General features: G+C 40.4%; 2 protein-coding genes across 8 annotated transcripts in view; one reads left to right on the forward strand and one right to left on the reverse strand.

Moving 5' to 3' along the window:
- Window positions 1-1,549: 1,549 nt before the first annotated feature.
- LOC146575432 (uncharacterized) lies at window positions 1,550-2,994 on the reverse strand. Its single transcript, XM_085272485.1, has 3 exons — window positions 2,717-2,994; window positions 2,336-2,618; window positions 1,550-2,203 (listed from the first exon to the last, which is right to left on the reverse strand). The coding sequence occupies exons 1-3, from the start codon at window positions 2,977-2,979 to the stop codon at window positions 1,550-1,552; spliced, it is 1,200 nt and encodes a 399-aa protein (XP_085128611.1). The 5' UTR covers window positions 2,980-2,994.
- Window positions 2,995-7,575: 4,581 nt separating this feature from the next.
- LOC146575433 (beta-1,4 N-acetylgalactosaminyltransferase 2-like) overlaps window positions 7,576-27,976 on the forward strand; it is a 37,626-nt gene continuing 17,225 nt past the window's right edge. For 4 of the 7 annotated variants that reach the window (XR_014892120.1, XR_014892121.1, XM_085270151.1 and 1 more), the window contains exons 1-8: window positions 13,068-13,222; window positions 14,823-14,950; window positions 15,880-16,029; window positions 16,285-16,391; window positions 17,020-17,057; window positions 18,689-18,755; window positions 19,127-19,240; window positions 19,432-19,518. Coding sequence is in view for 5 of the 7 variants with exons in the window: in XM_085270151.1 (XP_085126277.1) it covers window positions 14,823-14,950; window positions 15,880-16,029; window positions 16,285-16,391; window positions 17,020-17,057; window positions 18,689-18,755; window positions 19,127-19,240; window positions 19,432-19,518 (691 nt within the window). In the remaining 2 variants the exon portion in view is untranslated. Of the gene's footprint in view, window positions 7,655-13,067; window positions 13,223-13,312; window positions 13,542-14,822; window positions 14,951-15,879; window positions 16,030-16,284; window positions 16,392-17,019; window positions 17,058-18,688; window positions 18,756-19,126; window positions 19,241-19,431; window positions 19,519-27,976 lie in introns of those variants that run through there. The other 3 variants (XM_085270149.1, XM_085270150.1, XM_085270148.1) reach the window with 3 other exon arrangements.

The following is a 27,976-nucleotide window of genomic DNA, read 5'->3' on the forward strand; positions in this document are numbered from 1 at the left end:
TATACAACCGTTGCAAGAGCTTGGTTCGCATTGCCGGCAATAAGTCGGACTCGTTCCCGGTGGGTGATGGGCTCCGCCAGGGCTGCCCTTTGTCTCCGGTTCTGTTCATAATTTTTATGGACAGGATTTTTAGGCGCAGCCAAGTGGCGGAGGGCTTTCGCTTTGGTGGCCTCAGAATCTCATCTCTGATTTTTGCAGATGATGTGGTTCTGTTGGCTTCATCGGGTGAGGGCCTCCAGCTCGCACTGGAACGGTTCGCAGCCGAGTGTGAAGCAGCGGGAATGAGGATCAGCACCTCCAAATCTGAGGCCATGGTTCTCAGCCGGAAAAGGGTGGAGTGCCCACTCCGGGTCGGGGATGAGTTCCTGCCCCAAGTGGAGGAGTTCAAGTATCTCGGGGTCTTGTTCGCGAGTGATGGGAGAAGGGAGCCGGAGATCGACAGACGGATTGGGGCTGCAGCTGCAGTAATGCGGACGCTGCACCGGTCCGTCGTGGTGAAGAGGGAGCTGAGTGTAAAAGCGAAGCTCTCAATTTACCGGTCGATCTACGTCCCTACCCTCACCTATGGCCACGAGCTGTGGGTAGTGACCGAAAGAACGAGATCGCGGATACAAGCGGCAGAAATGAGCTTCCTCCGAAGGGTGGCTGGCCTCTCCCTTAGAGATAGGGTGAGAAGTTCGGCCATCCGGGAGGGGCTCAGAGTAGAGCAGCTGCTGCTCCACATCGAAAGGAGCCAGCTGAGGTGGTTCGGGCATCTGACAAGGATGCCCCCTGGGCGCCTCCTGGGTGAGGTGTTCCAGGCATGTCCCACCGGGAGGAGGCCCCGGGGCAGACCCAGGACACACTGGAGAGATTATATCTCTCGGCTGGCCTGGGAACGCCTTGGTATTCCCCCGGATAAGCTGGAGGAGGTGGCTGGGGAGAGGGAGGTCTGGGCCTCTTTGCTTAGGCTGCTGCCCCCGCGACCCGGCCCCGGACAAAGCGGATGAAGATGGATGGATATACTAACTCTTCATTTCAGAATAGAACACATCTTTCTCTGCACACACTAACTGTACAAAAACACTATAAATCTGACTCAAAATAAAATTAGTCTGTCAAAGAATAACACTTGTTTTCACTTCACGAGGTACATGCAGTCAATCAAAGTACACCAGGTTTCAAAATACTGGCTATTATTGACATTACAAAAACTGCATAGACTTTTATGTTTCAGTTTTACAGGTATTTGCATGCGAAACATGCAATCCACCATTCTGACACCAGAAATGTCTTGGTTGGTAACTGCATGTCCACATGTACAATAATGTTCACATTCAAAAGCATTCCAGTAAAAAGCAAACAAGTTTTTGTTTCTTTACTGTTTACTACAGGAGGTACAGTAGAAACACGGTATGATAGGACAGAGAAAATTTTACAGTATTGCTTACAGTGAACAAAATATCCATGAAACACACAAGAGCATTCTGAACAAAAAAACAACAGCAAAAAGCCAAGATAAAAAGGGGGGGAGGGGGAGGGGGGCTAAAAAAAGGCAAAAAATTGGCATCTAATCTCTGCGATCTTCAGGGTTAGGCCACATGTTTTCATCAACATCACATCTGATGTTATCCAAGTCGATGCACCTGGGATAAAACCGCCTGGTATGTCGGATCCACCCTTGGCAATCGTCAACTGTGATGTCCCTGGAGCCAGCATCCATGGCTTCAAGGAGGGACATCTGGTCATGTAGCTGATGGTCATAAACCTTCCACCTCCATGCAGAAAAGAACTCCTCTATGGGGTTGAGGAAAGGTGAATAGGGTGGAAGGAAGAGACTTACCAGTCTTGGGTGGACTTCAAACCATGTTGTTATTGCTTGCGAGTGATGGAAAGCCACATTGTCCCAGGTAATTACAAAGGTCCTCATGTTTTCACCCTCCTGACCCTGCTGTGGAACCAGGCGCTGGTGGAGATCATTGAGAAAGGCAAGCAAGCGCTCTGTATTATAGTGTCCAACCTGACATCTGTGAAGGAGTAATCCTGCATTTGCAATTGCTGCACACATGGTAATGTTTGCCCCTCTCTGTCCTGGCACATCAACTGTGGCCCTTTTTCCAATTACATTTCGTCCACGTCTACGCCTTTTGGCCAGATTGAATCCTGCCTCATCGATGTATATGAATTCATGAGGGGCCTGGTTGGCCTCCAATTCCATAACTCTCTGAAACAAAGTTTATGTAAGTCATGTTATTACTGTATACCATACTGTACTGTAATCTAGTATTGTGTAGGTTACCTACTTGCAAAGTGCAAAGCTTATAGAACTGGACATTGGATTGAATATACACTATACCTGGACATATTGTCGTCGTAGCTCCTTGACCCTCTCACTGTTCCTCTCAAAGGGAACAGTGTAGAGCTGCTTCATCCGCACTCTGTGTTTGGACAATGTCCGCGTAATGGTTGTGAGGCTGATTCTATCGATATTGTCAAATATCTCATGGTCCGCCACAATTCTAGTTTGAATTTCACGCAGTTTTATTGCATTATTTGCAGTAACCATTTCTACAATGGCAAGCTCCTGATCATTACTGAGGAGCTTTCCTCTTCCCCCAGAGGGTGGAAGACGTTGCATTCTTTAGAAAGACAAAAAATTCAACTTATGCATTACTGTATGACCATGTTGACATGTCAAGTGAGAATAGAAACAATCCATGTAAAATGCAATACTTACCTGTTGGTTTGTTGAAAGATGCGTATAATGGAGGCAACCGTTGACCGCCTCAAATTGGGCTGCACTCTTTCACCAGCCTCTCTTAGTGAAAGACCATGGTTGATTACATGGTCAATGATAGTGGCACGAATTTCATCACTGACTACTGTTCTTGCAGCCCTTGGAATGCCACCACCACGCATTCTTACACCTCTACCTTGCCCTCTCCTTGGGCCTGCTCTTCTCCCTGGGCCCCTTGCTCTTACTCTTCCTCGACCAGACATTACAGTGTTTGTCTTTTTTTTGTTTCCAAAAACATCACTCCTCAAGGTCCTGCCTTATAAACCCCACTGAGTCTAAGCCAGAATGGAAGAAGCTGTGGTTGGCCCAATTTACCCAACATAAATCAGCTGTGTGTCAATTATTCAATTGTTTGTTTATTATCAGCTGAGATATATTTTTGATATTGATATTGTTTTTGTACTGATATCATTGCAGAAGCAGAGGTTTTTATACTGTATCTAAGGTTTGGAATATTGTTTTTGCTATTGTGGGATGTTGTGTGTTAACATTCGTAGATACTACAAAAACAGTCCATAATTTTGTTGGGAGGTATAGCTTGTCTGTTAAGAAAATGTAAGCATTGTGGAAATGTGTTCACTGACTGCATATTGGGTGAACACGACATGAAATGTGTGAATGGTATGGCCACAACAGACTGATGCTGTGCTAATTGTGTTTAGTTTTGCAAATGTGACAACTGTTTGGACAAACGCTTGTTAGCGACTGAAAAAAACTGTAGTGCAAAGTGACGGTACTAACCGACTCTCATTTCAAAATGTCCTTATGATGCTTGCTACAGTGTAGCGGCTCAAATTAGGCTGGACCCGTTGGCCAGCTTCCCTCAGGCTCACTCCATGGATGATTACATGGTCCACTATTGTAGCTCTGATGTCATCAGCAATTTTATTTCTTACTCTTCTTACCCTTCCTCTCCCCCCTCCTCGTCCTCCTCTTGCTCCTCCTTGTCCTTGTCGTCCTCTTCATCCTACTTCTTCACCTCCACGTCCTCTTCCTCGGCCTTCTCTACTTCTCACCCTTCTTGCTCCCTCCATTGTACTCCGCACACACAGCTTACCTGGATTATAGTGCTTAGGCTGATTGCAAAGTGAACTAATTATCTAAAAAAGTTTTCACATGTGGCAGTGTGCCAGACAGTTGGCAAAATAGTGTAAATAATGGCCTTAAATGTGTATAGTTTTGCTAGGAGTGCATTGATCATTTGGTATTTGAGTGTAAAGCAGTGAGTTGTGTTTACAGTTCTGCAAAAAGAGTGCTGTGCAGTGGATTGTAGCTACAGGTTTACAACGTGTGTATTACAAAATGGCAAACTGAGTGCAAAGCAGTGTTTGTGCTTTTAGTTTTGCAAACTCAGTGAGTGGTTTTGCTATAAGTATTAATAGTTTTAGAAATTGTGCTATAAGAATCACAGTTAGGGTTTAAGCATTCAGAAAAAACTGTAAATTGGGAGCCAGCCCTCTCCGTCAACTTTCCCTTAGTGGTTTAGTGTAATTTACCACTTGCTCTCCCTTGCGTGTGCAGCAGATGACATTTTTCGCAATTACATTTTTTGTTGTCCGTATTATGTATTGCACATAACTTTTCAGAAATATCTTTTTCTCCTTATGATAACAGAAAGAAAACTGTAAACATCTTCCTATGTACATAATCCATACTTGTAGCAAACTGCAGGATAGCTTTACTACAACAAGGTCCCTGAGCAATAAAGGAGACTCAATGTTAAATGGACTTGTTGTTATATGTCTTTCTACTGTCACGGCACTGGGTTGTGTGGCCCAGTGTTTGAGTTCTAATGCATTTTTTTGTATTCACATGTTGTAGTTTAACGCATCTAGTTGATTTCTAGTTTGCAGTTTAGTCCTTTGTTTCTTAGTCCCTTTTGTCATCTCTCCCTGGTCCATGCGTCTACCTGTCATGTTTCATGTCTGTGTGGCTCTTGTTGTCAAGTTCGTGCCATGTCTATGTCTCTGTGTTTCCTGTTTTATTTTGGAAGAGTGTGGTGTTCTTTGTTCATTGTAGTTAGTGTTACTCTTCCCTGTATTGTCATTATGTTTCATTCTAGTCAGCTGTGTTCTCATGTGTCTCCACTTCCCCTGATCACCTCATGTTTGTGTTTAAGTCCTCAGTCTTCCTTCGCCTGTTCAACTTCCACCACGTTATGCCAGGTTTCAGGACTCTGTGCTGGTCATGTAGAGTAATTAATTATATTTACTAGTTACTTCTTGAAAAAAGTAACTGAGTTAGTAACTGAGTTACAATGTTCTAAAAGTAATTAATTACTGGAAAAGTAACTATTGCGTTACTTAAAAAAAAAAGTTTAACCCTCTGGGGTCCAGGGTATAATTGGCCATTTTTAACTACTTTTGATTTTCCCTCCACATTTCACCTTTAAAAACTATTTACTTTGCCTTGTTTGGCATCATCCTTTTCAGCACAACCTCACGTGTCTGAATTTACACTTACGTTTTCATTTTGACATACTGTATTAACACAGTTGATCTAAAATCAGACAAAAAACATACAATCAGAGTAGAAAATGTTATATTTTTACTGTAACAACCACAAACATGTTTAATGATCATATTTCATAACTTCCATCCATCCTCATCCGCTTTGTCCGGGGCCGGGTCGCGGGGGCAGCAGCCTAAGCAAAGAGGCCCAGACCTCCCTCTCCCCAGCCACCTCCTCCAGCTTATCCGGGGGAATACCAAGGCGTTCCCAGGCCAGCCGAGAGATATAATCTCTCCAGCGTGTCCTGGGTCTGCCCCGGGGCCTCCTCCCGGTGGGACATGCCTGGAACACCTCACCCAGGAGGCGCCCAGGGGGCATCCTTGTCAGAAGCCCGAACCACCTCAGCTGGCTCCTTTCGATGTGGAGCAGCAGCTGCTCTACTCTGAGCCCCTCCCGGATGGCCGAACTTCTCACCCTATCTCTAAGGGAGGGGCCAGCCACCCTTCGGAGGAAGCTCATTTCTGCCGCTTGTATCCGCGATCTCGTTCTTTCAGTCACTACCCACAGCTCGTGGCCATAGGTGAGGGTAGGGACGTAGATCGACCGGTAAATTGAGAGCTTCGCTTTTACACTCAGCTCCCTCTTCACCACGACGGACCGGTGCAGCGTCCGCATTACTGCAGCTGCAGCCCCAATCCGTCTGTCGATCTCCGGCTCCCTTCTCCTCTCCGGCTCCCTTTCATAACTTTAAATGCAAATATAAATTGTCAATTTTAAAATCCTATGCACAAGTTTTGCAAACAACAAAGTTATTTGCATCCATTTACCTTTTACCTTGATTTCAAACTATTTACAGAACAATCAGCTGTTCTGCATTCAATAAGATGCCACACAAACTATTTGTGCAACTCCAAAAAATCATTTCTGTCCACTATAAAGGAGAACATCACAGCCTGATACCTGCAGGTCTGACAGCAGCAGCTGTATCACTCCTGTTTTCTACCTGGAGACAGCAGTCGCCTCATTGTTCTGACACAACACAAAGCTATCCACAACACACTAACTACACAAGACAACACATTAACTACACACTCCAAACACGCTAAACATCACAAATCTCTCACATCTCAAAACTCGCTCTCTCTCCTTTTCTGCTCTCTCTCTCTCTCTCTCTCTCTCTCTCTCTCTCTCTCTCTCTCTCTCTCGCCATCACTCCTAAAACGTTGTTTTAGGTGACAAATGTTTTTGTTTTGTTTTTTTGCTCATAAGCAGAGAGTTCTCGCTGCGCTGTCCTTAGACAGTAAACGTGGCGAAACTATTGAGGAAAAAACGCCGCGTATATATTGTTTATCATGACTCTGGTTTTACTGGCCTATCAACACAGTTTATAAACTGGTATATATCACCTTGTTGCTTTGTCTTTAAGTGGTCATGTGATTGGCTTACCATGACTCCTTTATTCTTCCCCAGTTAAACAGCAGCACTCATGCGATTGTTTTGCCCCCTGAGCTCCAGGTGTTGTGCTAGACAGTGATCGTGATCACCGTCCGCGGGAGCGCGCAGCTGCTTAAAGCTGTAGCGTCCAGATTACTCACGTAGTCACAACTTCCGTGCAACTGATATAAGCTGCGGTAAGCTGAACACAGCTTCAACCGTCTGTTTGTTGAAAAATAGTAACGGACCGCATTTTCTTGTTAGTAACTGTAACGGCGTTGTAACAATAGGAATAGTAATTAGTTACATTACTCGTTACTGAAAAAAGTAACGCCATTATGGTTATGGGTTGTGTCCTTCTCCCATATACTTTTCTAGTATTGCTTTGTCTCCAGCTTTGGTGGGGCTGTTCTTATATTGTTGCCTTGCCACTGAAAGTATACCTTAGATCAGGGGTCCCGGACCAGGGGCCACTTGCAGCCCACGTCACCCCTACTTGCAGCCTTTATATTAACATGTAGAAATATAATGCAATTTGGCCCTTAAGGTTACTTTTTTGTTAGGGAGGATTTCTTTGTTGTTGTATAGTGTGATGTTAAAATAGGTTCTTTAAAAAAAACAAAAAAATATTTAATATGAAGGCAATATGAACAATTTTGCCATTTCTCCGCAACAGTTGCCCATAGTGGACCTCATCACAGCCACAGAATCTGCCATACGGATTAATGAATTAACACAGACAGAAGCAGAGCAAATCAGGATGAGAGTCTCGGCCACCCTCTCCAGTGCCAAAGTCCCTCCGTCTAACCTCACATTACAGAAGGCCGTCGCTTCCCTGAGCAAAGACCACAACATCACTATTTTACCAGCTGATAAGGGAAGGTGCACTGTGGTCCTAAACACAACAGATTACCATACAAAGATCACTACTCTCCTCAGTGACAACAATACCTACGAAGCCTTAAAGCGAGACCCCACAAGCAGCTACAAAAAGTAAGTTATAGCTTTCCTTCAAGACCTTGAAAGGGACAATATCAGAAAGAAAACGCAGCGTCAAAGGTGTGCGCATTTTTTGACGTCACACTGTGCGCCAGGTTATTGTTTCGGTGAAATGAATTTCTACAATGGCAGACTGACACAAAATACCATTACTGTTAATTTTCACACCGGGACACAGAGGAGGACAAGGTAGGAGAGGCAAGAACAGCCAGAGAGGAGGGCTGAGTCAAGCAGCACAGAGCTGAAAAGCTAAACCACAGAAATTGCCAGTCCCAGCCCCAAGGAAGAAGCTTCATGGCACCTCACCACTGTGGCTAACTGCTGCAATAACCCTTTCTTATCCGCTATCTCCGTCCAAGGTCCTAGTGGCTATAAACGCTGAACCCCGCTAACTGGGAGCAGCAAGAACATTGAGAAAGGAGTGCTGGAGCTGTGGGTAGCTGGGACTTGGCCACTTCCATTTCACCAGAGTGCATGTGCGTTATAATAGTTCTAGTGGATTATTCAACACAATATCAACACAAGTAGTGCAGCACAGGTGCTGTTTCAGGTCATTTCCCGAGTCAGCACCCTGAAGGACATACTGACTGACTCAGGCACATAAACCATGTCTTACACTGCTGCTCTGCATTTTTCAATTAAATGTTAACCTATTACTGAACTTTATTACCAGTAACTCATTAAAAGAGCTCTATGTGGGCTTTGAGAGCACGACCAGTGAAGCGGAGATTGGATTGTTAAACTGCAGAACATTAAAGCAGAGTTTTTCTGTAAGTCTCGTTCGGCAATTTTATCCAGTAATGGCATGAATAATTAAATGCTCTATATAAAAAAGGGAGATTACTGAATTCCATTAATAGATTACATTTTTACTCGAGTTTTGAACTAATAAAAACTTGAACTAATAAAAAAAATGAGAATTCGTCTTGTGATCTTTTCAGAGCTGTGGGTGCATGATAGCGCCTAACAGCTCCCCATTCCCGGGAATGCAAAATAAAGATCATTTTTTGAGTTAGACCACTTTGAGCCCAGTTTTTCCTCGCGGCCGAAAGAATGCAAAGAACCGAATTCAATAGTATATATTCGTATATATTGTTAGTAAATGTTAGTAAAAGTGTTAAATAAAAGGGCTGAAATGAGGTCATTTGCATTCTTTAAACTAATATTTTTGTTTTCCATTGTATCAGCAATAAATCACCACTGTATAACCATCTGCCTAATGTTGTTTAGGTCCCAAAATAGCTTAGTTCTTTTGACACGATAGCTTTTTAGGCATCCTGCGGTGTCTAGTTCTACAGTTGGTTCTGTGGACTGCGGAGTTTGACATTTATAGACTGGCCTTTTTCCAGCGCATTGCACAAATGTTTGATCAGCTCAGGAACAGATTAGGAGTTTGGAGATGTCATCAATGCCTTTGATTTTTTGTTGCTCATTGTGGTCCTGAGCAGTTTGTCTATAAAAAGTTTTTTTTGGAGCTTGTGTCAAAGCCAGATCACAAGTTTTCCATGAAAACTGTATTGTAATAGTCGCCCTGACTATTACAATAGTCAGGGACGGACTCAGGAGCAGACTGAGGAATACAGTTCTTTTTTAAACAACACCGGGTGAACTACATACAGGTGGTGGTGGTGGTGTGTGTGTGTGTGTGTGGTGGGGGTGGGAATGTGGGGGTGTTAGGGGTCGACAGCTCCTTGCTTGGAATTCCTTCCTTTCACACACACTCCACTTCAAGCTGCCAACACTCACGCTCAGGGGCTTAGCCATCCTAAATCCAAAGTTAACATTAATTCCCGAGTAAGCACCAGGAGAAACACATGTTTGCAGAGCCGGGCGTTCACCAACACGAGTTACTCAATACTCCAGCGACGAGTAGTTCTCCTGCATTATGAATCAGCCAGCAGCGACTACACTGAACAAACATAAATTTTTAATCCTCTGCTCTCTGTAGAGAGAAGGTGAGAGACGGCAACATTTATAGATATAGCTGTAATTTCTAAATAGTTAACAAGTAAAGTAACAAATAGTTCCTTTTCTTAAACCCTTTGAATTAAAGCTGAAAGTCCACACATCAATCATATCTCTATCTTAACCTGACTAACACAGATTAATGACTAGAATATGTGTCCTAAAGTATAGACAGTGGATGCTAAAACATATTTAATATCAATATGATTATTGATTGGGTTGCTTAGTTGCACTTCAGCATGTGACAGTAATTAAATTATTACACTTTAGCTGTGGCTCATTGTCAAAGTAGCCGTTCATCTTACCTGAATCTTTAAATCTCTCCCCTCCTAATTATGCCCCTCCATCTATTTTCTTACCACATTAATTTCATCTACTTCATCTTCCTCACTTCTCCACAGCTGGTGCTAGTGGCAGCAGCCTCATGTGACTGCGAGGCCTAGTTACAAGCTGTTATTAGTTGTTGCTGGTACTACTGGTACCACTAATAGCTGATGTTGTCACAGCTACGAAGCGTGTGTGTTTAAGGAAAGGACCCAATACGCACAAATGGTTGAAAAACAAAGTAAGGCTAACAAAAGGCGAGCCATTATTACGGCTGGTAAGAAGAATACAAAAACAAAGCAAACAGGGGCGAAAACTAAAACTAGAACCTAAACTGGGGAAACGAAACTGTGATAACCATGACAACAGACATGGACATGATTCTGAACAGGAACGTGTAACAAACTATGATAAACGTAAATCACGAAATACATGGAACATGACGTGGCGTGGTGGGAGGAAACACAGACGGCCAGACAAAGACTGAAAGAACACACAGACTAAATACACACAGGAGAAGAGGAAACACATGGGGAAACAGCTTAGTGAGGAACATAATGATGCCACAGGAGAAAAGTGAGACTAAACACAATCAACATAGAACACGTGACAATATGGAACACACAGACAAGAAATGCATGACAACTAACACAGAGGACGTGGGTCAAACATAACCTAGACTACAACTTGAGGCAATCTAACAATAATCAAAGAACTTAACATTATCTCAAAATATAACACAAGAAATCAAAAACGTAAACTGAAAACGCTGCACCTGTTGTTTCAATTCATTTAAGTTTAATTCGGTCTTAGAATTAGAATAGAATTATTCTATTCTCCATAGGGCACTATGGGCACTACACTATAAAATGAGTATAGAAACAGAGATACTGATAGATAAATATTAAGATAAATAGATAACAGGTATAAATACAAATATCAATATAAATATACAAGTAGCTGTGAAAATATATGTCGTGGAGTACGAAAGTGACAGGGTGCATTGAGATGTGATTAGTTCTGTTCCGCATGTGTGGATCTGACCCAAGTGGATGAATTAAAGAGTCTGATAGCAGCAGAAGGAACAACTTCCTCTAACATTTTCTCAGACAGCGACAGTGAAGGAACCTGTTGCCAAAACTGCTCTTCAGATTGTCCAGTGTGCTATGGAGCGGGTGGCAATCATTGTCAATGATTGCCAGAAGTCTTGCCAGCATTCTGTCCCTGATCACCTCCTCCAGGGTGGCAATGAGTGTGTTCAGTCTGTTTGCTTCCTTGCCTGCCATGCCTGCACCTCAGCATGACACAGCAAAGAAGGTGGTGCTTGCAATAACACACTGATAAAATGTTGTAAATTCTGACCGTTAGTTCTTGCCATAGATCAGCGGTCCCCAACCCCCGGGCCTCGGACCGGTACCGGGCCGCGACAGTAGAGGCTCAGGTGTGAAATGTATAGTTTTCAGGGTTTTTACCGGTTTTCAGCGTTATTTTGTTATCGTTTTTATCGTTAACTCGGTTTTCCTGGGTCTTTTCACGTGTGTTATGAATAAATCTTCTTTTTTTTCGGTACCGGTACTAGTTTTATTTTGTTGTATTTATCTGTGACACCTTAAAGGCCGGTCCGTGAAAATATTGTCGGGCATAAACCGGTCTGTGGCGCAAAAAAGGTTGGAGACCGCTGCCATAGATCATCAGCTGGATTCAGGTCAGGTGTTTGGCTGAGCCATTCTAACAGCTTTATTTTCTTTCTTTGAAACCACCTGAGAGTTTCCTCAGCTGTGTGTTTGAAATCACTGTCTTGCTAAAACATCTACCCTTGTTGTATCTTTATCAACCTGGTAGAGGACGGCGAATTTCTATCAGAATGTCTTGGTATCTTTTTCCATTCATGTTTCCTTCAGTTATATAACGCATGTCAGTGCCCTGTGCTGAAAAACAGCCCCACATCATGATGTTCTCTAAACTTCACTGTTGGCATGGTGAGGTAATATGCAGTGCCCTTTGACCACCAAATATCATGTTTATGGCATCCAAAAACAGACTATATTCTCCCAGTATTTCACAGGCTGGTCTAAATGTTGCTCAACATTCTTCTTTCATGGAGTCTCGCTGGTGGTGAGAGTGCATGCAGTCCATTGTGGTTGAATGCATGACTCATTGCTTACTTTGACACAATTGTACCTGCTGATTTCAGGTCTCTCTGGCTCTCCACAATTAGCCAGTCTGTATCAAGCATGTACATGTCTCTATCAGTCTGATTTCGTACTACATTTAACCAGCTGTTTTGCCAACACTTCACCTTCATTTTCCATTCATATTTCAAACCCCCTGTAGGTTATTATCCATGTCACATACAGCTCAATGCTTTTAATTCAGCTGTTTTTTTAAATTAATGTGTTTTAATATATTTATGATAGTTCTGCTTCTCAGCTTGTGAACAATTGTCTTTTTGGTTTGTTTGTTTTATCATAGCTACGTGGTCCTCACAGGACAGCCACCGCAAACATATGCTTGGATGCTGGACATTAAACAGAATATAAGTATTTAAAATGAGCTCAAGCAGTATTAATTCATTTTTATTTTTGGTATTTTAAGCAGAATTTTCATTAATACAGTTTTATGTGTTAACTTTTGTGTGTACTGTTGTACTGTACTAAAGGAATGCTTTGAAAAAGTCTTTCACCACTTGTCATTGTCAGCTAATCTTTGGTAATCCAGTAGATATTTATTTAACAAATGAAGTAATAATATGTTACAGTTCTTCAGTCAGGAAGAAACGCAGGAAGGTAAATTTATCATGTAGAGTGCAGATGGGCAGTATAAATAGTATGTTTTAATCTGGTCCTATTTATTTTGAACTGATAAATCATGGAGGAAGCTGTTTTGTTGACGCTGTGTGTGTATGAGTTTATGGGGTGATGGCATCTCTGCTTGTCTTTCTGTAAAAGTCATTTGGACCTGTATTATTTTGGATTTTACAGTCTACTGGTGCTTTTTGATAGTCTCTTTTTAGAACTCTTTTTACAGTGCAACAAGGGGAAGTCTGTGGTGCAGGTAGGCTGTACATTACACCTTAGCACCGAGGGTATTTGATAGAGGTGTGCAGGCAGGTAGGAAAGACACTCCCCCAAGGGGTTTGTCGTCTGTCTTCAAACAAGTGTTGCTCGACATTTAACATGTTTGGATTTGCTTTTCCCCATACATGATTGAAATTACCTTTGGTCAGGCTTGGAGAATCAAACACGAAGCCACACCCTGCTGCCATTGGGAAAGGTCTGTATTAATTCTGTATCTTTCACAAGGCGGAAGTTTGTCATAGTGGAGAACCGTGTTCACGCTTTAACTATAAAGGCTATTTGACTGAGGTGCGCATGCAGGTGGCAACAGGACTCCCCTCAGGCTCTGTCTTAAAATAAGTATTAGTGGATATTTGACATATCTGGATTTTGTTTTTTGAAAGACAAACGCTGCTGCTTTTCAGGAAAGCTGTGTATTATAAGCCAACTTTTACTTTACTGGGAAGAAATTGGTGCTAAAGTTTATCTCCGCAATCACATTACCTCATCGTAGTGGCTGAACATGAGCTACTCTCGTAAGTCTTGTTGTGACAAGCACAAACACATTGTTTTCAATGTTTCTCAGGTTTCTGTTCCTCCATAACAGGCATTTTGTGAGTGAGAGAAGAGGCAGCTGCTAGTATGCATATTCTGATTTCGTGAAAAACATTCCTAATCTGTATATGATGAAACAAGAATAGTTTTATGTGTATTGACCTTGTAGTCAGAAATGGAAATAGTATTTGTTGACTGCTATTTTTTAGACAGTACCTCAACATGAGGCTTTGAGATTATGTTACATTGTCCGTCCCCAGTGGAGAGGAATATGTTTGTTTGTCAATGTCTCATCATTGTTTTTAAATGAATTGTGTTGAATTCAATATTATATGATTTTTATATATCAGATTTTACATCCACACAATTAGCAGAATTTGAAAATTCTTATGTTCACGTGTTCTTCACCCTTATTTTGGGTTTCTCTGAGGAGCCAGGCAGAGGAGCTTTCTCTGTCTTTCTCACTGATTGTCCTTCCTGTTTATAAAAGGAGGGGATGCCTTACACTATAGACAAAAGCAGTCACATCTTAAACCAGTTTTTCTGGCTTTAACTGGAACCCATTACAATCGCTTCTGTTCTTGATATTGTTGCAAGTTGACAGAATTTTTAGTGTAGTTTATTTACACTCATGGCTAAGTAATGTAATAAGTACTTATTCTAAGTCAGATGTACCCTTTACTTAGAAAAGACTCATTTGAATTAGAGGTAGAGGATTCTGCCAAGGAGCAATCAAATACTGCACTAAAAGAAAGCTACTGCACTGAAAGCATGTGCTTTGAGTCCAATATAATAATAATAATAATAATAATAATAATAATAATAATAATAATAATAATAATAATAATACATTTTATTTATTTTTTATAGGCACTTTTCAAAACATTCAAGGAAAACTTACAACTAAATAGTAAAATAGTAAAATATGACTAAAATAACAAGTATGCATAACTTGACAGTTGAAGGCATCATATTATTAAAATCAAGCAGAATAGGCAAGCTTCAGTTCACTTCAGTTTTATTCATACAGCGCCAAATCACAACAAAAATCGCCTCAAGGTGCTTTACCTTGTAAGGTAGACCCTACAATAATACATACAGAGAAAAACACAACAATCATATGACCCCTATGAGCAAGCACTTTGGCGACAGTGGGAAGGAAAAACTCCCTTTTAACAGGAAGAAATCTGCAACAGAACCAGGCTCAGGGCTCTGTTAACTTTCTATAACATTAGTGCTTTTGCGTATGTCTGTCTCCACAGATGTTTTTCAACAGATTTCAGCTGCTTTTTGCTGTTTGCCTGATGATCCTGATGGCGTTCTATTTCATAGATTTTAGTAAATATCGTGGAGAGCCACCCAACATCACTCCCACTACACCAGAACGAAGGTATAACAAACTCTCTGTCTTGATGCATGCTCAATCATCCAGGTAACTAAACTGCAGGTTTCCCCAACCTGCAGTCAGCTGAGACTGAAGAAGTCACTTGGATGAGTGACAAAATGTTTCTCCCACAAAACGCTACGTCCAGATGAACAGAATCAACTTTTGGAAACCAACTCTCTGTGTGTGGATATGAATTCTGCCTGCTTCTAATTTATTCTATGTAACATTTGATATTTTTTAGCAGTATTTCTAAAATAAATTGTTTAGAATGATCAAAGAAATACCATCCTTTTTCATATTCATATTAGTAGTTTCAACAATAATGAAAGCAATGACAGGCAGGCACAGGTAGTCAATATCAATACCATGAAACACACTTTTTATAACCTGCTTTGTCTTGCATGTCCATTCAAATATACCTGCAAACTATATCAAGTGCCTCAAAAAGTATTTGGATGGTTGATGATGGAGAATTATATAGGAGGTCAATCTGTCAAAGAGTTGCACTGTGTCTTTTATGATGTGAAAGAAAACATGATAGGATGCTGAGAGAGAAAGTTTTGTATTTAATGAGGACAGAGAAGCATGTGTATGAAGACAGTGGGACACCTGTGAGGTGTGCGGTTGGAGTGACTGAAGCGTTCAATGTGGGGATAGGAATATATCAGGGATGAGCTCTGAGCTCCTTCCACTGTTTGCAATGGTGATGGATAGTCTGATGGATGAGGCCTGCCAGGAGTTTACATGGATTTGGATGATTGCAGATGACATTATGATTTGGAGTTAGAGAAGAGATCAAGTTGAACTTCCCTAGGTTGGGTCTTTAGAAACTGAACAGCAAACTAATCAAACACTGAATGTATTAAAGAATGGAGTGCTAACCATACAGGACTTCTATATAACAGCCATTCTTCAGCATCTTTATCCTACAGCCATGTTTCCAGGTCATCTGTGACCAGACCTCTACCTGGTTCCTGCACCTGTCCTCAAGACTCATATATCCTAAAAGATCACCTCCCTAAGGAGCAAAGTGAGGAGCTAAAGCAGCGACGAGCTAGGGAGTTTCAGCTGAACAAAAACAGGTACCAGCTCCATGGATAGAATGCTGGAAAATTTTATTTTCCAAAGCATCAGCATGTCATGAATTGAACAGCAGTATAAAACTTGTGGGTTTTGACCATTTAATCGTCTACTGTGTGTGTGTGTGTGTGTGTGTGTGTGTGTGTGTGTGTGTGTGTGTCAAATATAAATGACAGAAATTGAACAATTGTATTTCATGTTATAAGTCAAGAAGGTAATCTGTCTTTTCCTCTGCTCACACCTCGTCTCTTCAACAGGACAACTTCAGTACTGTCCAGACTGTTGTTTGCCTTGCCTAACTCTCCTCTGCAGTATCCTATCCAGGGTTACACAGTGCAGCCTTTGACCTCCACTGTCATACCAGGTATACTGGGCTTAATATACAGAGCACTTTGTTACTGTTTACTGTTATTAAATTGAATGAAATGATCGTGGACAAAATAATCCCTGTGTGCACGATCAAACATGGGAAGCTCATGTTTATTGTGCTCCCCCACATATTTATTGCATTTGTGTGGCTGTACTCTGCACACCTCTTCTTCGCCCTGGCAGCTACTGAAATAGCTAGGGAAGGTGTGGTTAGCATGGCTACAACGTCACACCGCCAAATTAATCTCACTTTGATCTGTGGCTTAAGTGATTTCTATATAGAGGATCGTGGGGTTTTCCATGTTCTCCTAGAATGTTCACTGTACCCTGGGCCTGTGTAGGTTTTCTCATGATTTTTTTGGCTCCTTCCCACTGCCCAAAAAAATGCTTATTAGATTACCAGGTGGTTCTTAAGTGAACATGCATGCGAGGTAAAGTGTTTAAACTATAGAGTCTAAAGCACTGTATGAATGTGTGAAACACTTTTTAGAAAACATAAATCTGGATACCCCAAACCATTTGCCTTACCTAATCTACTTGCTTTGCAAAGTTTAGTCTTGTTGTAAACTCTAAATTTGAGTTAATTATGTGTCTTCTCATGAAAGAACTGATTTCATTTCCAGCTTTAGGGCTGCATGCAGAAAAAAGAAAGAGCTACAAGGTTGGTGTGACATCACAGATGAGTTGGGGATTTCTGACACTGATGCCACTATGGAAGCTTATTTCCACCACAAAAAAACAAAAAACGATCATCTATGAGTAAGAATGATGGTCTTAAAGTCAAATTGGTCATCTTAAAATTTTGTGTTATTATCTCAAAATTTCAAGTTAGGCATTTTCATCGTATTAACTTCTGAGAAAAAGTCACAATTCTGAGATAACTCAAAATTGTATCATTTTTGCCAATCAGTTGCCAAAAAGTATCAATTCATTAATACTTTTTTCAGTGGTGGAAACAAGCTTTCATATCTAACTGATGGTAAAGCATAGTAGATGTTTCTTTTCCAAATATTTATTTATAAGTGACTTATGTATGTATGTATGTATATATATGTATATATTGTACTATTCTTAGTTAGCGTATTGTCTGTCTTGTCTTAATGTTGGTTTAAAATGGAGCACTGTAACAAAAAATAATTTCCCCCAGGGATCAATAAAGTATTCTGATTCTGATTCTGATTCTGATGTTGCCTGGTCTAATCAAGATGGCTGCTGAAAGTGTAAAGTTCACACTTCAAGGGGGATTCTGATGTATTTAACTTTCAAATCCCTAAATGTCATTAAATGCAACGATTGTGATCCTACAGCTGATGCTAGCTTGGATCCTTCTCTTTGTGAAACAAGGACAGAAAAAAATTACATTGATAATTTTGCAAAACTGATTATGGACAAGACACGTGTTTTTTTTTTTTTTATATCATTATTATTTTACAGCAGCCATCTTGGTGTTAATCTTGCTAATCTAATATATTAATCTCAGTTTGCCAAGATTGATTTTATGGCATGGACTACATAAAATATTGCATACTATTATTCAAATAACTTGGTAACTTTGTAGCAAATAGACTGGTATACATAATCAGCAAAATCAGAAACAGCTTTCTAAAAAGGCCTGCCCACACCAGGTCTTAAACATGTCATGTGATTTTAGTTCAATCTCAGTGATCATAAAGGATATTTAGCAGTAGTGTCATTTAAAAAAACTAGCATCAGTTTCCATGCTATTTTCCTCATTTTCCTCATATATCAAATTAGTAGATATTCCCATAGGCATTTGTAGTGTTTCTTATATAGCGCCTTCTACTCTTCTAGAGCACTCAAAGTTCTTTATAAAACATGCCTAATCTGCCCATTCACACAAGAACGCTATGCTTTAACGTTCACACTCTGAGAGAGTTGGAGAGCACCTTGGGGTCAGTCTTTTGCCCAAGGATATTTGGCATGCAAACAGGAACAGCCATGGATCAACCGACCAACCTTCCAATTAGCAGATGACCTTCTGTACCTCCATAGCCAAAGGCATTCCATTGTCATCAAATATTTCATAACAAACATGATTTTCATTGAAATGCTTTCTGATTGTGAAACCTGATTGTGAAACCTGTGTTCTGCACTATCTGCACACTGTACCAGTAAGGGTATATAGTTAAGACATAGTTCAATCTGCAATACCTAAGAAAATCAGAGTAACTTAAGCCTGTTTCATATACAGCTTAGTGTAGCTATTATTGTTTAGATGATTGTATAGGTATCAATATTCTGCTTCACATTATTGAGGTCTTTTTGTTGTAGGTGGTCTTAAGTGTGTCTAAAGGCATCCTCACAACTGAAATACAACATCAAGACGTGACAGTTAAAGGTGAGAATTGACTGTCAGGACTAAAGTTTATTTATAAACTGGTGAAAAAATTAAATAGTTTAAATTCTAAGGTGTATGGGGCATTTGATGATGTGTTCTTTTTAGCCCAACTCTCCTGTTTCATGGAAGGGTCAGTAAAAATGTTTCCTTTTCCTAGTGGTCGTCAAGCAAATATGGGTAAAGCTGATCTGGCTAAGCAAACTTTCACACTGCTTTAGACACGTAAAAATTGAGTATCATGTATGATAGTCATACTATGTTATACGATCATTACAACACAAAACGAAGTTGCTTGGCTCTTACACATTAACATATTAACCAAGTTATTGTAAGACTGTTGTGAAATTCTTGATTTTTTTATTAATTCACAGGTTCTGGTGAGAACAAACTGATAATTGAATCCAATAACCTGGTAATCCTCAACAACCTGCTGGCCAAAGTGTCGTATACCAGCACTATCTACCATATAAACACTGGAGACCTTGGTAAGAAATGATAAATGACCTACAATTTCAAATTTTGATATCTGTATGTTCTTTTGTTTATGAGCGTTAATGGCTTTCTCTTTGCTCTGAATGTAAACTTCTAACATCTTTAACATTAAATGCAGGCGGATTCAGGTAACAGTGAAAAGTGTTTTCTTAATTTACTTTTGTTTTCTCCATTTTTTCTATAGCCACATTCCAGTTTGAAAACCATGAAGCGGTGTTCCCCATTGCCATCAAACAGCCTCATATACCAGTCCTGTACGACATAGGGACAGGTAGGAGTGCGCTTTTTACCAAGATTCAGTCATGAAATGCTTATTATTTGTAAGTGCGTGTTTGCATTATGCCCTCTGCACTCAAGGCATTTCCTACACTTTATCAGTCCGGACGAAGCTTATGACCTTCAAAAGACCGAGTGCCAACTCATTATAAGCACATTTGCAAGGTGTGTCTGAAAATTATTAAAACCACTCATTTTAGCAAAAGACATCAAAAACAAATTAGCCATTTTTAATTCTAACATTTGACCCCCGTTTTCACAAAAATCATGTGTTTGCTTCCGCCTCCTGTCCCACGGTTTCCTCTCCAGTGTGGTACTCAGCTTCTCGTGAACACAGGCATTTTATCTTCTAAACGCTATTCAGTTCATTTTAATGATTAATGCTTAAACTTGGAAATAATGATTTATGCTTCTCCCTGATTCTCTAAAAAAGTCCGGAAACCTCTTGGGTCACTATTAGCTTAAGTTTTATCATACCTAAATTATTAAAACACAAATGAAGTCATAAAAATGTTCATATAACCCTTGTTTGATGTTAAAACTCGACTTCCCCCCCTTTTTTGACACATTCCCATGTGTCAAACCAACGGAGCTAGAAAATTAAAAGAAAAGGTTAGTGACTTTATATCTTAGAAAGTATCAGACTTTCTCCTACCCAGTGTCGTTGCTCCAGTCCCGTCATCCTGTGTTAGGGAATGAAATCAATTTAATTGTCATGTTAGATCTGTTCAACTCCTGGCTCCGCCCAGAGCCTGCGTCCGCAGAATTGCCAAGAAACATAACCTGTAATAATATGAACTTCACTTCAATATGAACCTGTTGACTACTTTAGACACAGCAAAGAAACATTCTCTCCTCCTCGAGGACAGGCACTGACTCCCACCTATCTCCTGGAGCCAACTGTCCCTTATTGAGACCCAATATTGCGGCTACAAGGTTTTGCAGATTGTTAAATTGATCTGTGTGTAATGCTCTGAATCAGGTATGTAATATTAAATAAATGTCGTTTAATTAACTGCCACTACTTAAAACTTAGCAAAAGATATAACTGAATAAAAGATCACAAAGAAAAGCATGATATCAGTGTTATGTAAGCGCGTGCGGCCTTCCACGCCCAAAGTCACTCCAGTCCATAGATCAGCCAAACATCGCGCTGACTGTAGTTTTTAACCCTTATTAACTTGAACACAACTCTATAATGAGCAACAAACTGCAATATGTATAAAAATGATCATGGTTACACCTGCAATGAAAGATCATATGATTATCCCGACACCTGTAAATAGAAGATTAACCTGAGGTTATAACAATCACTGGGACACAAATGTTAATGTAATGTCAATAGCTTCAAGAAATGTTTAATGCAATGCTTGTTATATGATTCTGATGTAACAATAATGCTGATGCTGAAATAACAGTAAAACACCCCCTTTTTATCCCGTTTATAAACTTCACACATAAACGTTTATAATTGCCTCTTTTAAATTTTATTTCCCCCTGTTTTCTCCTCACTGACCACAGCAGGGGAATCTTAGTTTTGAATCAGCCATGAATCCAGCTCACCTGATTCATCACTGAGCCCCACCGTCACTGGCGTCTGACGGGGTGACGCTGCATACTCTTCCTTTAATGTCACTATTTTCAATCTGTTAATTAGAGTGCTTAAACATGAAGTAGACTGCGTCCACAACAAGTCAATACAGCTGTAAATGTGGCCAATTATCAATCTATTACCAATCAATAATGAAAAATAGCTTTTATTTTATGCATGCTTTTAGTCAACCACTCACCCAGAGGATCTTCAATCCCAGAAAATTCCTTCTCCTCATTTAATGAGTCCACCCTCCTTCCATGCCCTGGTAACTGGTCCATCCAGAGCCACATGATCTCAAAATATACATACAACAAGCCAAACCACACCTCGGTCACACCAACCCTTTTCCGCCCTGAAGATGTCCAACGCCATCTCAGTCTGGACCAGGGTTTTAATAGTTTTGCAATTTTCATTAGTTTTTATTTTTATTTAGTTTCGACTTCAGACTTTCAATTTTATGTCCGTTGTAATTAGTTTTTACCAATTGTTTGCTAGTTTAGTTTAGTTTCTATTTTTTTTTTTTTTTTTTTTGAAAATCCTTAGTTTCAGTTTAGTTTTGGTTGTGTTTGCAGTAATTAAGTGTAACAAAATCCCAGTTTCATCATATCAGTCATGCTCTTGTGCTTATCCTTGGGTATTGAGACTATTAACTCTTGCAGCACCGGGTGTTCGTAATTTTGGTTCAAGTGAATTGATAAACTTTTTGAAGGCAACTGACTCACACAGTTATGTAGATATCCCCGTCCTGTTGTCTCGGGATGCATCACGCTGCCTTGCATGGGGTTAGCTTCTGTTTTCTGGGGATGAGGGTTGAGTGTGCTCCCTTACCTTCTCAAGGTAAGCTAGGTTAGCCTTCTTGTGTGAGCTTTTCAAGTGCACTTTAAGGTTTGTGGGATTTTTCCCTTTAGAAATGTCCCTCATTTGCCCCTCAATTTGTCTCTTTCCACTACAAGACACTTGCTTTAACCAAAGCACAGTCATACTCAAAGTAATCCCAAATTGGACTCTGGCGCTTTCTCCCGACTTTTCCTGACATGATTCTGCGCGTGGACGGAGCAGCGTCACAGACGACTCGACTAACGTGCTTCCACCTGCTGGCATAATGAGACAGCAAGAAAAAAATCTGGAAACGAAACTTTATCTTCACCCTTGACTATTGTATGACACGCACACATCAATGAAAACTAAACACATTTTTGCTATAAATTCAGTTAATTTGAGTTAGTTTTGTGAGCACTCATTACAGTTTTAGTTAGTTTTCCTTTTTTGTTTTTCTTTTTATTTCCGTTAATGTTTTTTCACTTCTAGTTTTCGTTATTTCGTTAGTTTTTGTTAACGATAATAACCTTGGTCTGGACTGTCAAAGGTGACTTTAACGCTGACTGTTCCGACAATCCATTTTATAACATTTCCTGGTCAGATTAGCCAATCTCTGCACACTGGAATAAACATAATCAACATGGTCAATATTTTTCCTGCGTGTTATTTCACCATCTTATCGATTCAAATGCTCCATCCTTATGTGGTTTGCGACATTATGTTTATCCACTCTGTCTCTAAATGTTTGAAGAATTTTTCAAGTTTGGGGTCAAATTTTGAGAATTTGACCATAAGTGAAATTTATGGTGTCATCACCCCCTTCGGGGCTTACCTTTCCCAGTTTTGATGATATTCCTCCCTATTCTTTGCAAGTACCCCCTGTTGGTGGCGAGAAACTGTTGGTGTGGTCAAGCGGGTGCTGTAAAAACAAAAGCTCAGGACAGAACAGCTATCAGTCATGTGCTCACACACAAAATTAGCATATATTGAATTTCATATTGATCCTCTGAGTGTAATGGTACATTTTAATTTGAATTTATCAAAGCTAAACACAATAATTTTTCTTCATTTTGCTCTTGTTCTTGTGCAGCACCACCTCCTATCACATGCCCCTGTCGATTATATCTCTACTTTTCTAAATTATTAACTATTTCAATGAAAGGACCTAAAAGACGGGGACCAGTGTTTATCATTACATATCTCCATTTTGAATGTGACAAGCCTAACATTTCCTTGTTATCAGTAGATATTAATAGAGTTTTTTGGCTTTTTTTTTTCCTCTATAAAAGTTAATTGACTCTTAACAGTGGCCCGCTATGGTTAATAATAACATGTTCAGTCATGAGTGAAATCAAACCTTTTCTTCACTTTAGCATTTAACCTTCCCAACAATATAATGTGATATATTAATCGAAACACAGCTACTAAAACACACTTTTCTTAATGCAAACATCAGAAACTCAAAATTAGCAACCAAAGGGTTCAGTCTGCAGTTCACACTCCTGTGAAGCTACAGCCTCCCCCTTTAGTCTCTGTCATTCTTCTGTTCTTGCAAAAACTAAACAAAGCAAGACAAAACCTCCACCCTTCTTTTACAGGCTGGGTGACTTGTTTGTGGACATTTACTAATCCTAAAGTCGGCACCGTTTTTGTCTCAGTATCAAGTCAGTTAAAACTTTTAGTCGTCAGTCCTTCACAGTCCAGTCACATGCATACACACACATTCATACCAGATATTGCTGATAGTGGAGTCTCACGCGCAACCTATTCGAGCCTCCCTCACCAGCAAGATGACGTCATCATTTTAAAAGGAAAACAGTTACTTGTTTTTTGGACTGGATTGACTCGCTGCAATCCTTTTAGGCTCAGGACTTCTCATGTGATCAATGTCCCATATAAGGGAATTTCTCCCAAGCCCATTATAATCATGGAAAAAAATACTTTGCGACTGTTTTCAGTAAGAATATTTTATAGCGCTTTAAAGTTCAATCTCTCAGGCCTGGATTAAAGAGCTGATTTGTTAAATCAGGAGCTCACAAAATACCAAAATATCACCACCGGTGGATCACACCTCTCAGATGTTCTTATTTCAGTGCACTGTAACAAAGGCAAAAACAAACGTAACCAATAAAATACTCATATAATAACAAATACTGGGGCCTATTGCAAACATGTCCAAGCATAAAACCATCTTTCTATTTCTTAGAGAAAGAAAACAATCCAAACCTCACTGATAGAATCAACCTAGTGTCAAGCAAAACCCAAAAATCAACCAAAACTTCACCAGAAAGTTTTTCTCCCTCCCGGGATAATGTTGTGTAGGAATACAGGTACCGTAACTCCTTTTTGCACTGACAAACACATGTTGAATTGACTTAATTCAATAGTGGACACTGGTTGCACACAAATGCTTTGCTTTGGCAGAAACTTAAACAACTGAGTTAAATCAACACAACCTTTTCATATTCAGTAAACCTGTGCATTTTGTGTTCATAAAACACGATTGAAACATGTTCAGATGGAGTAAGTTGAGCTCTTGTAATATTCTAATTCTTCACAATTCTGTCATTTTATTTCAACACTATTCAGTAACTTTTATGCAAATACTACTTGGTCACTTAAATACTACATGTTGTCTTCATATTGCCTACGGTTCAACAAAGTCTAGATCCTGGTTGCCATAAAAATTGAATGGGTCTTCAACAACTACCATCCTCCTATCTTTATCCTGGTTGCACCAGGGCTGAGAAATAACCCTGAAGTGATAGGTTGCCAGGCAGGGTACACCCCGGACAGCTGACCAGTCTATCAGATAGAAACAAACAGCCGTTTACACATTCATGGATAATTTAGAATCATCAAGTAACCTAGCTCTAATAACTGCATGACTTTTCACTGTGGCAGAAAACCAGAATACCCAGAGAGAAACCACTGCAAACTAGCGAGACTGTGGACTTGCACCCAGGAGCTTCTTACTGTCAAGCAACAGCACTAACCAGCATGCCAACAATAAGATAAGATAAGATAGAACTTTATTAATCCCTCGGGTGGGTTCCTCTGGGAAATTCGACTTCCAAAAAAAGCACAGCAACGACCAAAGTTACAGTTACAGAATTGTTATATATATATATATATATATATATATATATATATATATATATATATATATATATATATATATATATATATATATATATATATATATACACATACACACACACATATATAAATACAGAGACAAATATAAATAAAATATACAAAGGGGATAAATAGAATAAATAGGAATAAAAAATAAAAATACAAGTGAATTGCACATTTCAAGTATTGAGTCTAATACAGGAAATACAGGAAATACAGGAAATACAGGAAAGCTATGATTTCCTGTATTTGATGCAGAATTCTTTTGTTCTTGCCCTTGACAGGTTAATCCACAATAAATAGCAACAGCATGCATGTGGTGTGTGTGTCATTGTCTGCCTCTTATAACTCCAGTGATTTTCCTGTAGTTTGAAATCTTATGCGGTGTTGTGAATTCCATGAGTTCAGCAACTAACCACTCTTATTAGATTGTATCGTGTCATCTCAATGAGAACAAATTGAGTTGTTGGATTTGGTACAGATCTTTAAAGCCTGAGGCAATTGTGTTAAACACACGCGAGATGCTTACGTAAATCCAAGGGCTGGCCCCTTTTTTTTTTCTTTTTTTTTTCAGTGTGTTCCTCCTTCAATTAAATCTCACTCACAACAATGTGGTGCTCCGAAATAAAACTCACACCGTTAATTCATCATTTTCGCTCTGTACCACTGCTCCTTATTAGGCTGTGTGAAGCACAGTAAACAATTCAGTGGAGGCCTTAAGCACAGGCACAGACATTGTTTTCATAACCAAACTGCCTTGGACCTTGTCCCCTAAATCTACACAAATGCCTTCTGGGTGACATGAACTGCATTTAACCAATAAACAATCAATGGCTTCTTGTTGTTGTAACAGATTCTGTATTTGGGGATGTTTGTGTGCAGCATTTGTTAGTAAAGCATTCTTCATTGCATCAGCGTGTGTGTCACTCTTCATTGCACAAGCGTGTGCATGTGTGTGTGTGTGTGGATCACTTCTCAGTGAATTGAATCAGCATTTCGATTTGCGTGTGTGTGTCATTTCTCACTCAATCAACGAGTGCAGATGTGTTCATATGTGTGTTTCTCTTCATTCTGAGTCAGTGCATGTAGATGTGTGTGTTTGTGTGTTTGTGTGTTTGTGTTCATCACTTTCCTGTTCTGGTGTTCTGGGTAAACCACGGCCTGAGGTGTGCCCTGGGGTCCTGCCCTCCTCCTTTTCAGTCCGTTTGCATCCGTTGGTGCTGCTGCTCAAAGTTCTATCCATACTGGTTCTGGCCCCAATTGAGGCAGTCCTTTTCTCCAGTGTCCTGCATCTTCTCCTTGTTCCGCTCCTCCTTAACTTGACCCTTTTGCTTCTGTAGCTCCTTCAGGGCTTGCTCCTGCTGTTGGAGCTTCTCGTCAGGTTTGGCGACCTCCTGCTCCAGCAAGCTCCGGCCTGATTTCAAGTCCTGCGTCTGGGACTCCAAGCCTGACTGATGGGTTCGATTAGCAGCCAGCTCCTCCTGAGCCATGCTCAGTTTCTGCTCTGATGCCTTGAGCTCTTACTGAGGGCAGAAGCCTCAGAGTCTTTTCCATACACGTCAGATTGAAGTTTATTGATGTTTTCCTTGCTTTGCTCCACAGCCTTCTACAGCTCTGCTGTTCGGCTCTTCTCAGAGGTCAGCTCCTGGCCGAGCCCCGACACCTGTGCCTTCAGCTTATTTTCTTCTGGTGCTTTTGTCCATTCTGAGGTGCCTTCTGACCTCAGTTACTCCTCCTGTCTCTGGCACGCCCTTTTTGCTGCCCGATCATCCGTGTTGGTTCGTCACTGTCCTGCACAGTTTTAATGCAGAGTTGTTAAGGTCAGCATTGTCTTGCTCGGCCTCACTTTTCCTCCGGGCTTAATGGGCGTCTCGTCACAGCTCTGTCAGCTGAAGCTGTCCGGAAATCTCCCCCGTGTAGTGAAACGGGCCTTGGATTTAACGCTCTCCGTCTCCGCTGCATGAGATCGTTTTCCTGCAGCACTGTTGACGTTTTCAGGTTGTTGTTGTGGGTCCAGCTGCTGTAGCATTTGGTCAGGGTCACATCAAAGATGGTAGAGGAGAGAGCAAAGATGGTAGAGGGGGAGAGCAGGAGTCCAGGTCAGCCTCGGCTTTCCGGGCCGACAAAGCAGCCTGTAATCAAGCATAAAGAGAAAAAACAAAACAAAAACAAAACATTTTGTTTCCCAAATTTTGATTTCCCACCTTAAATAACAGCACTCCATGTCTTCAGCCAGGAGTCAGAGCCTGCTTGTGACATTCAGGGACACATGGTGCCAATAACAATTCAGCCAAAAACTTGCCTGAAAATTTCCAGTGATGGTAACCAATAACTGGAGGAGAAGATGTCCTTTAAGCTTCTTTTACGGGTGGGGACAAAGTGAGGTCAAGCTGTAATTTTGAGCCAAAGCTTGGTCTGTCTGTCGTCCCAATTCTGTTTATGCTTTTGCCGCTGTACTCAGTCAAAGTCAAAGTCAAAGTCAACTTTATTTGTCAATTCTACCACATGTACAGGACATACAGAGAATAGAAATTTCGTTACTCTCAAACCCTAGATGAAATAGCAAAAGAACATTTAAATATAAGAGAGTGATTAAAAAATGCAAGTAAAATAATTAAAAAGTAAAAATTTAAATAAATACAATGCGATTATACCAAGAAAGCTATACAATATACAATATTCAAGTAAGGGTAAATGACATTGAGTGTAAACCGAGTAGTGCAAATAGGCAAATAGTGCAAAAGGAGATTTAGTAATGTACGGTAAGAGATAGTGTAACAACAAAGTCTTATGAGGTAATGGCAGTCCAATGCTCCACAAGGTGACTGGTAACTGGTGCAGGCCAGTGAGTGAGTCAGAGAGTGTGTGTGTGTGTGTGTGTATGTGACAGAGTTCAGTGAGA

Source organism: Mchenga conophoros, linkage group LG4 (assembly GCF_057382185.1).
Source record: "Mchenga conophoros isolate Kocher_MC1m ecotype Shallow Benthic linkage group LG4, M_conophoros_male_GT1.1, whole genome shotgun sequence".
Lineage (NCBI taxonomy): Eukaryota > Metazoa > Chordata > Actinopteri > Cichliformes > Cichlidae > Mchenga > Mchenga conophoros.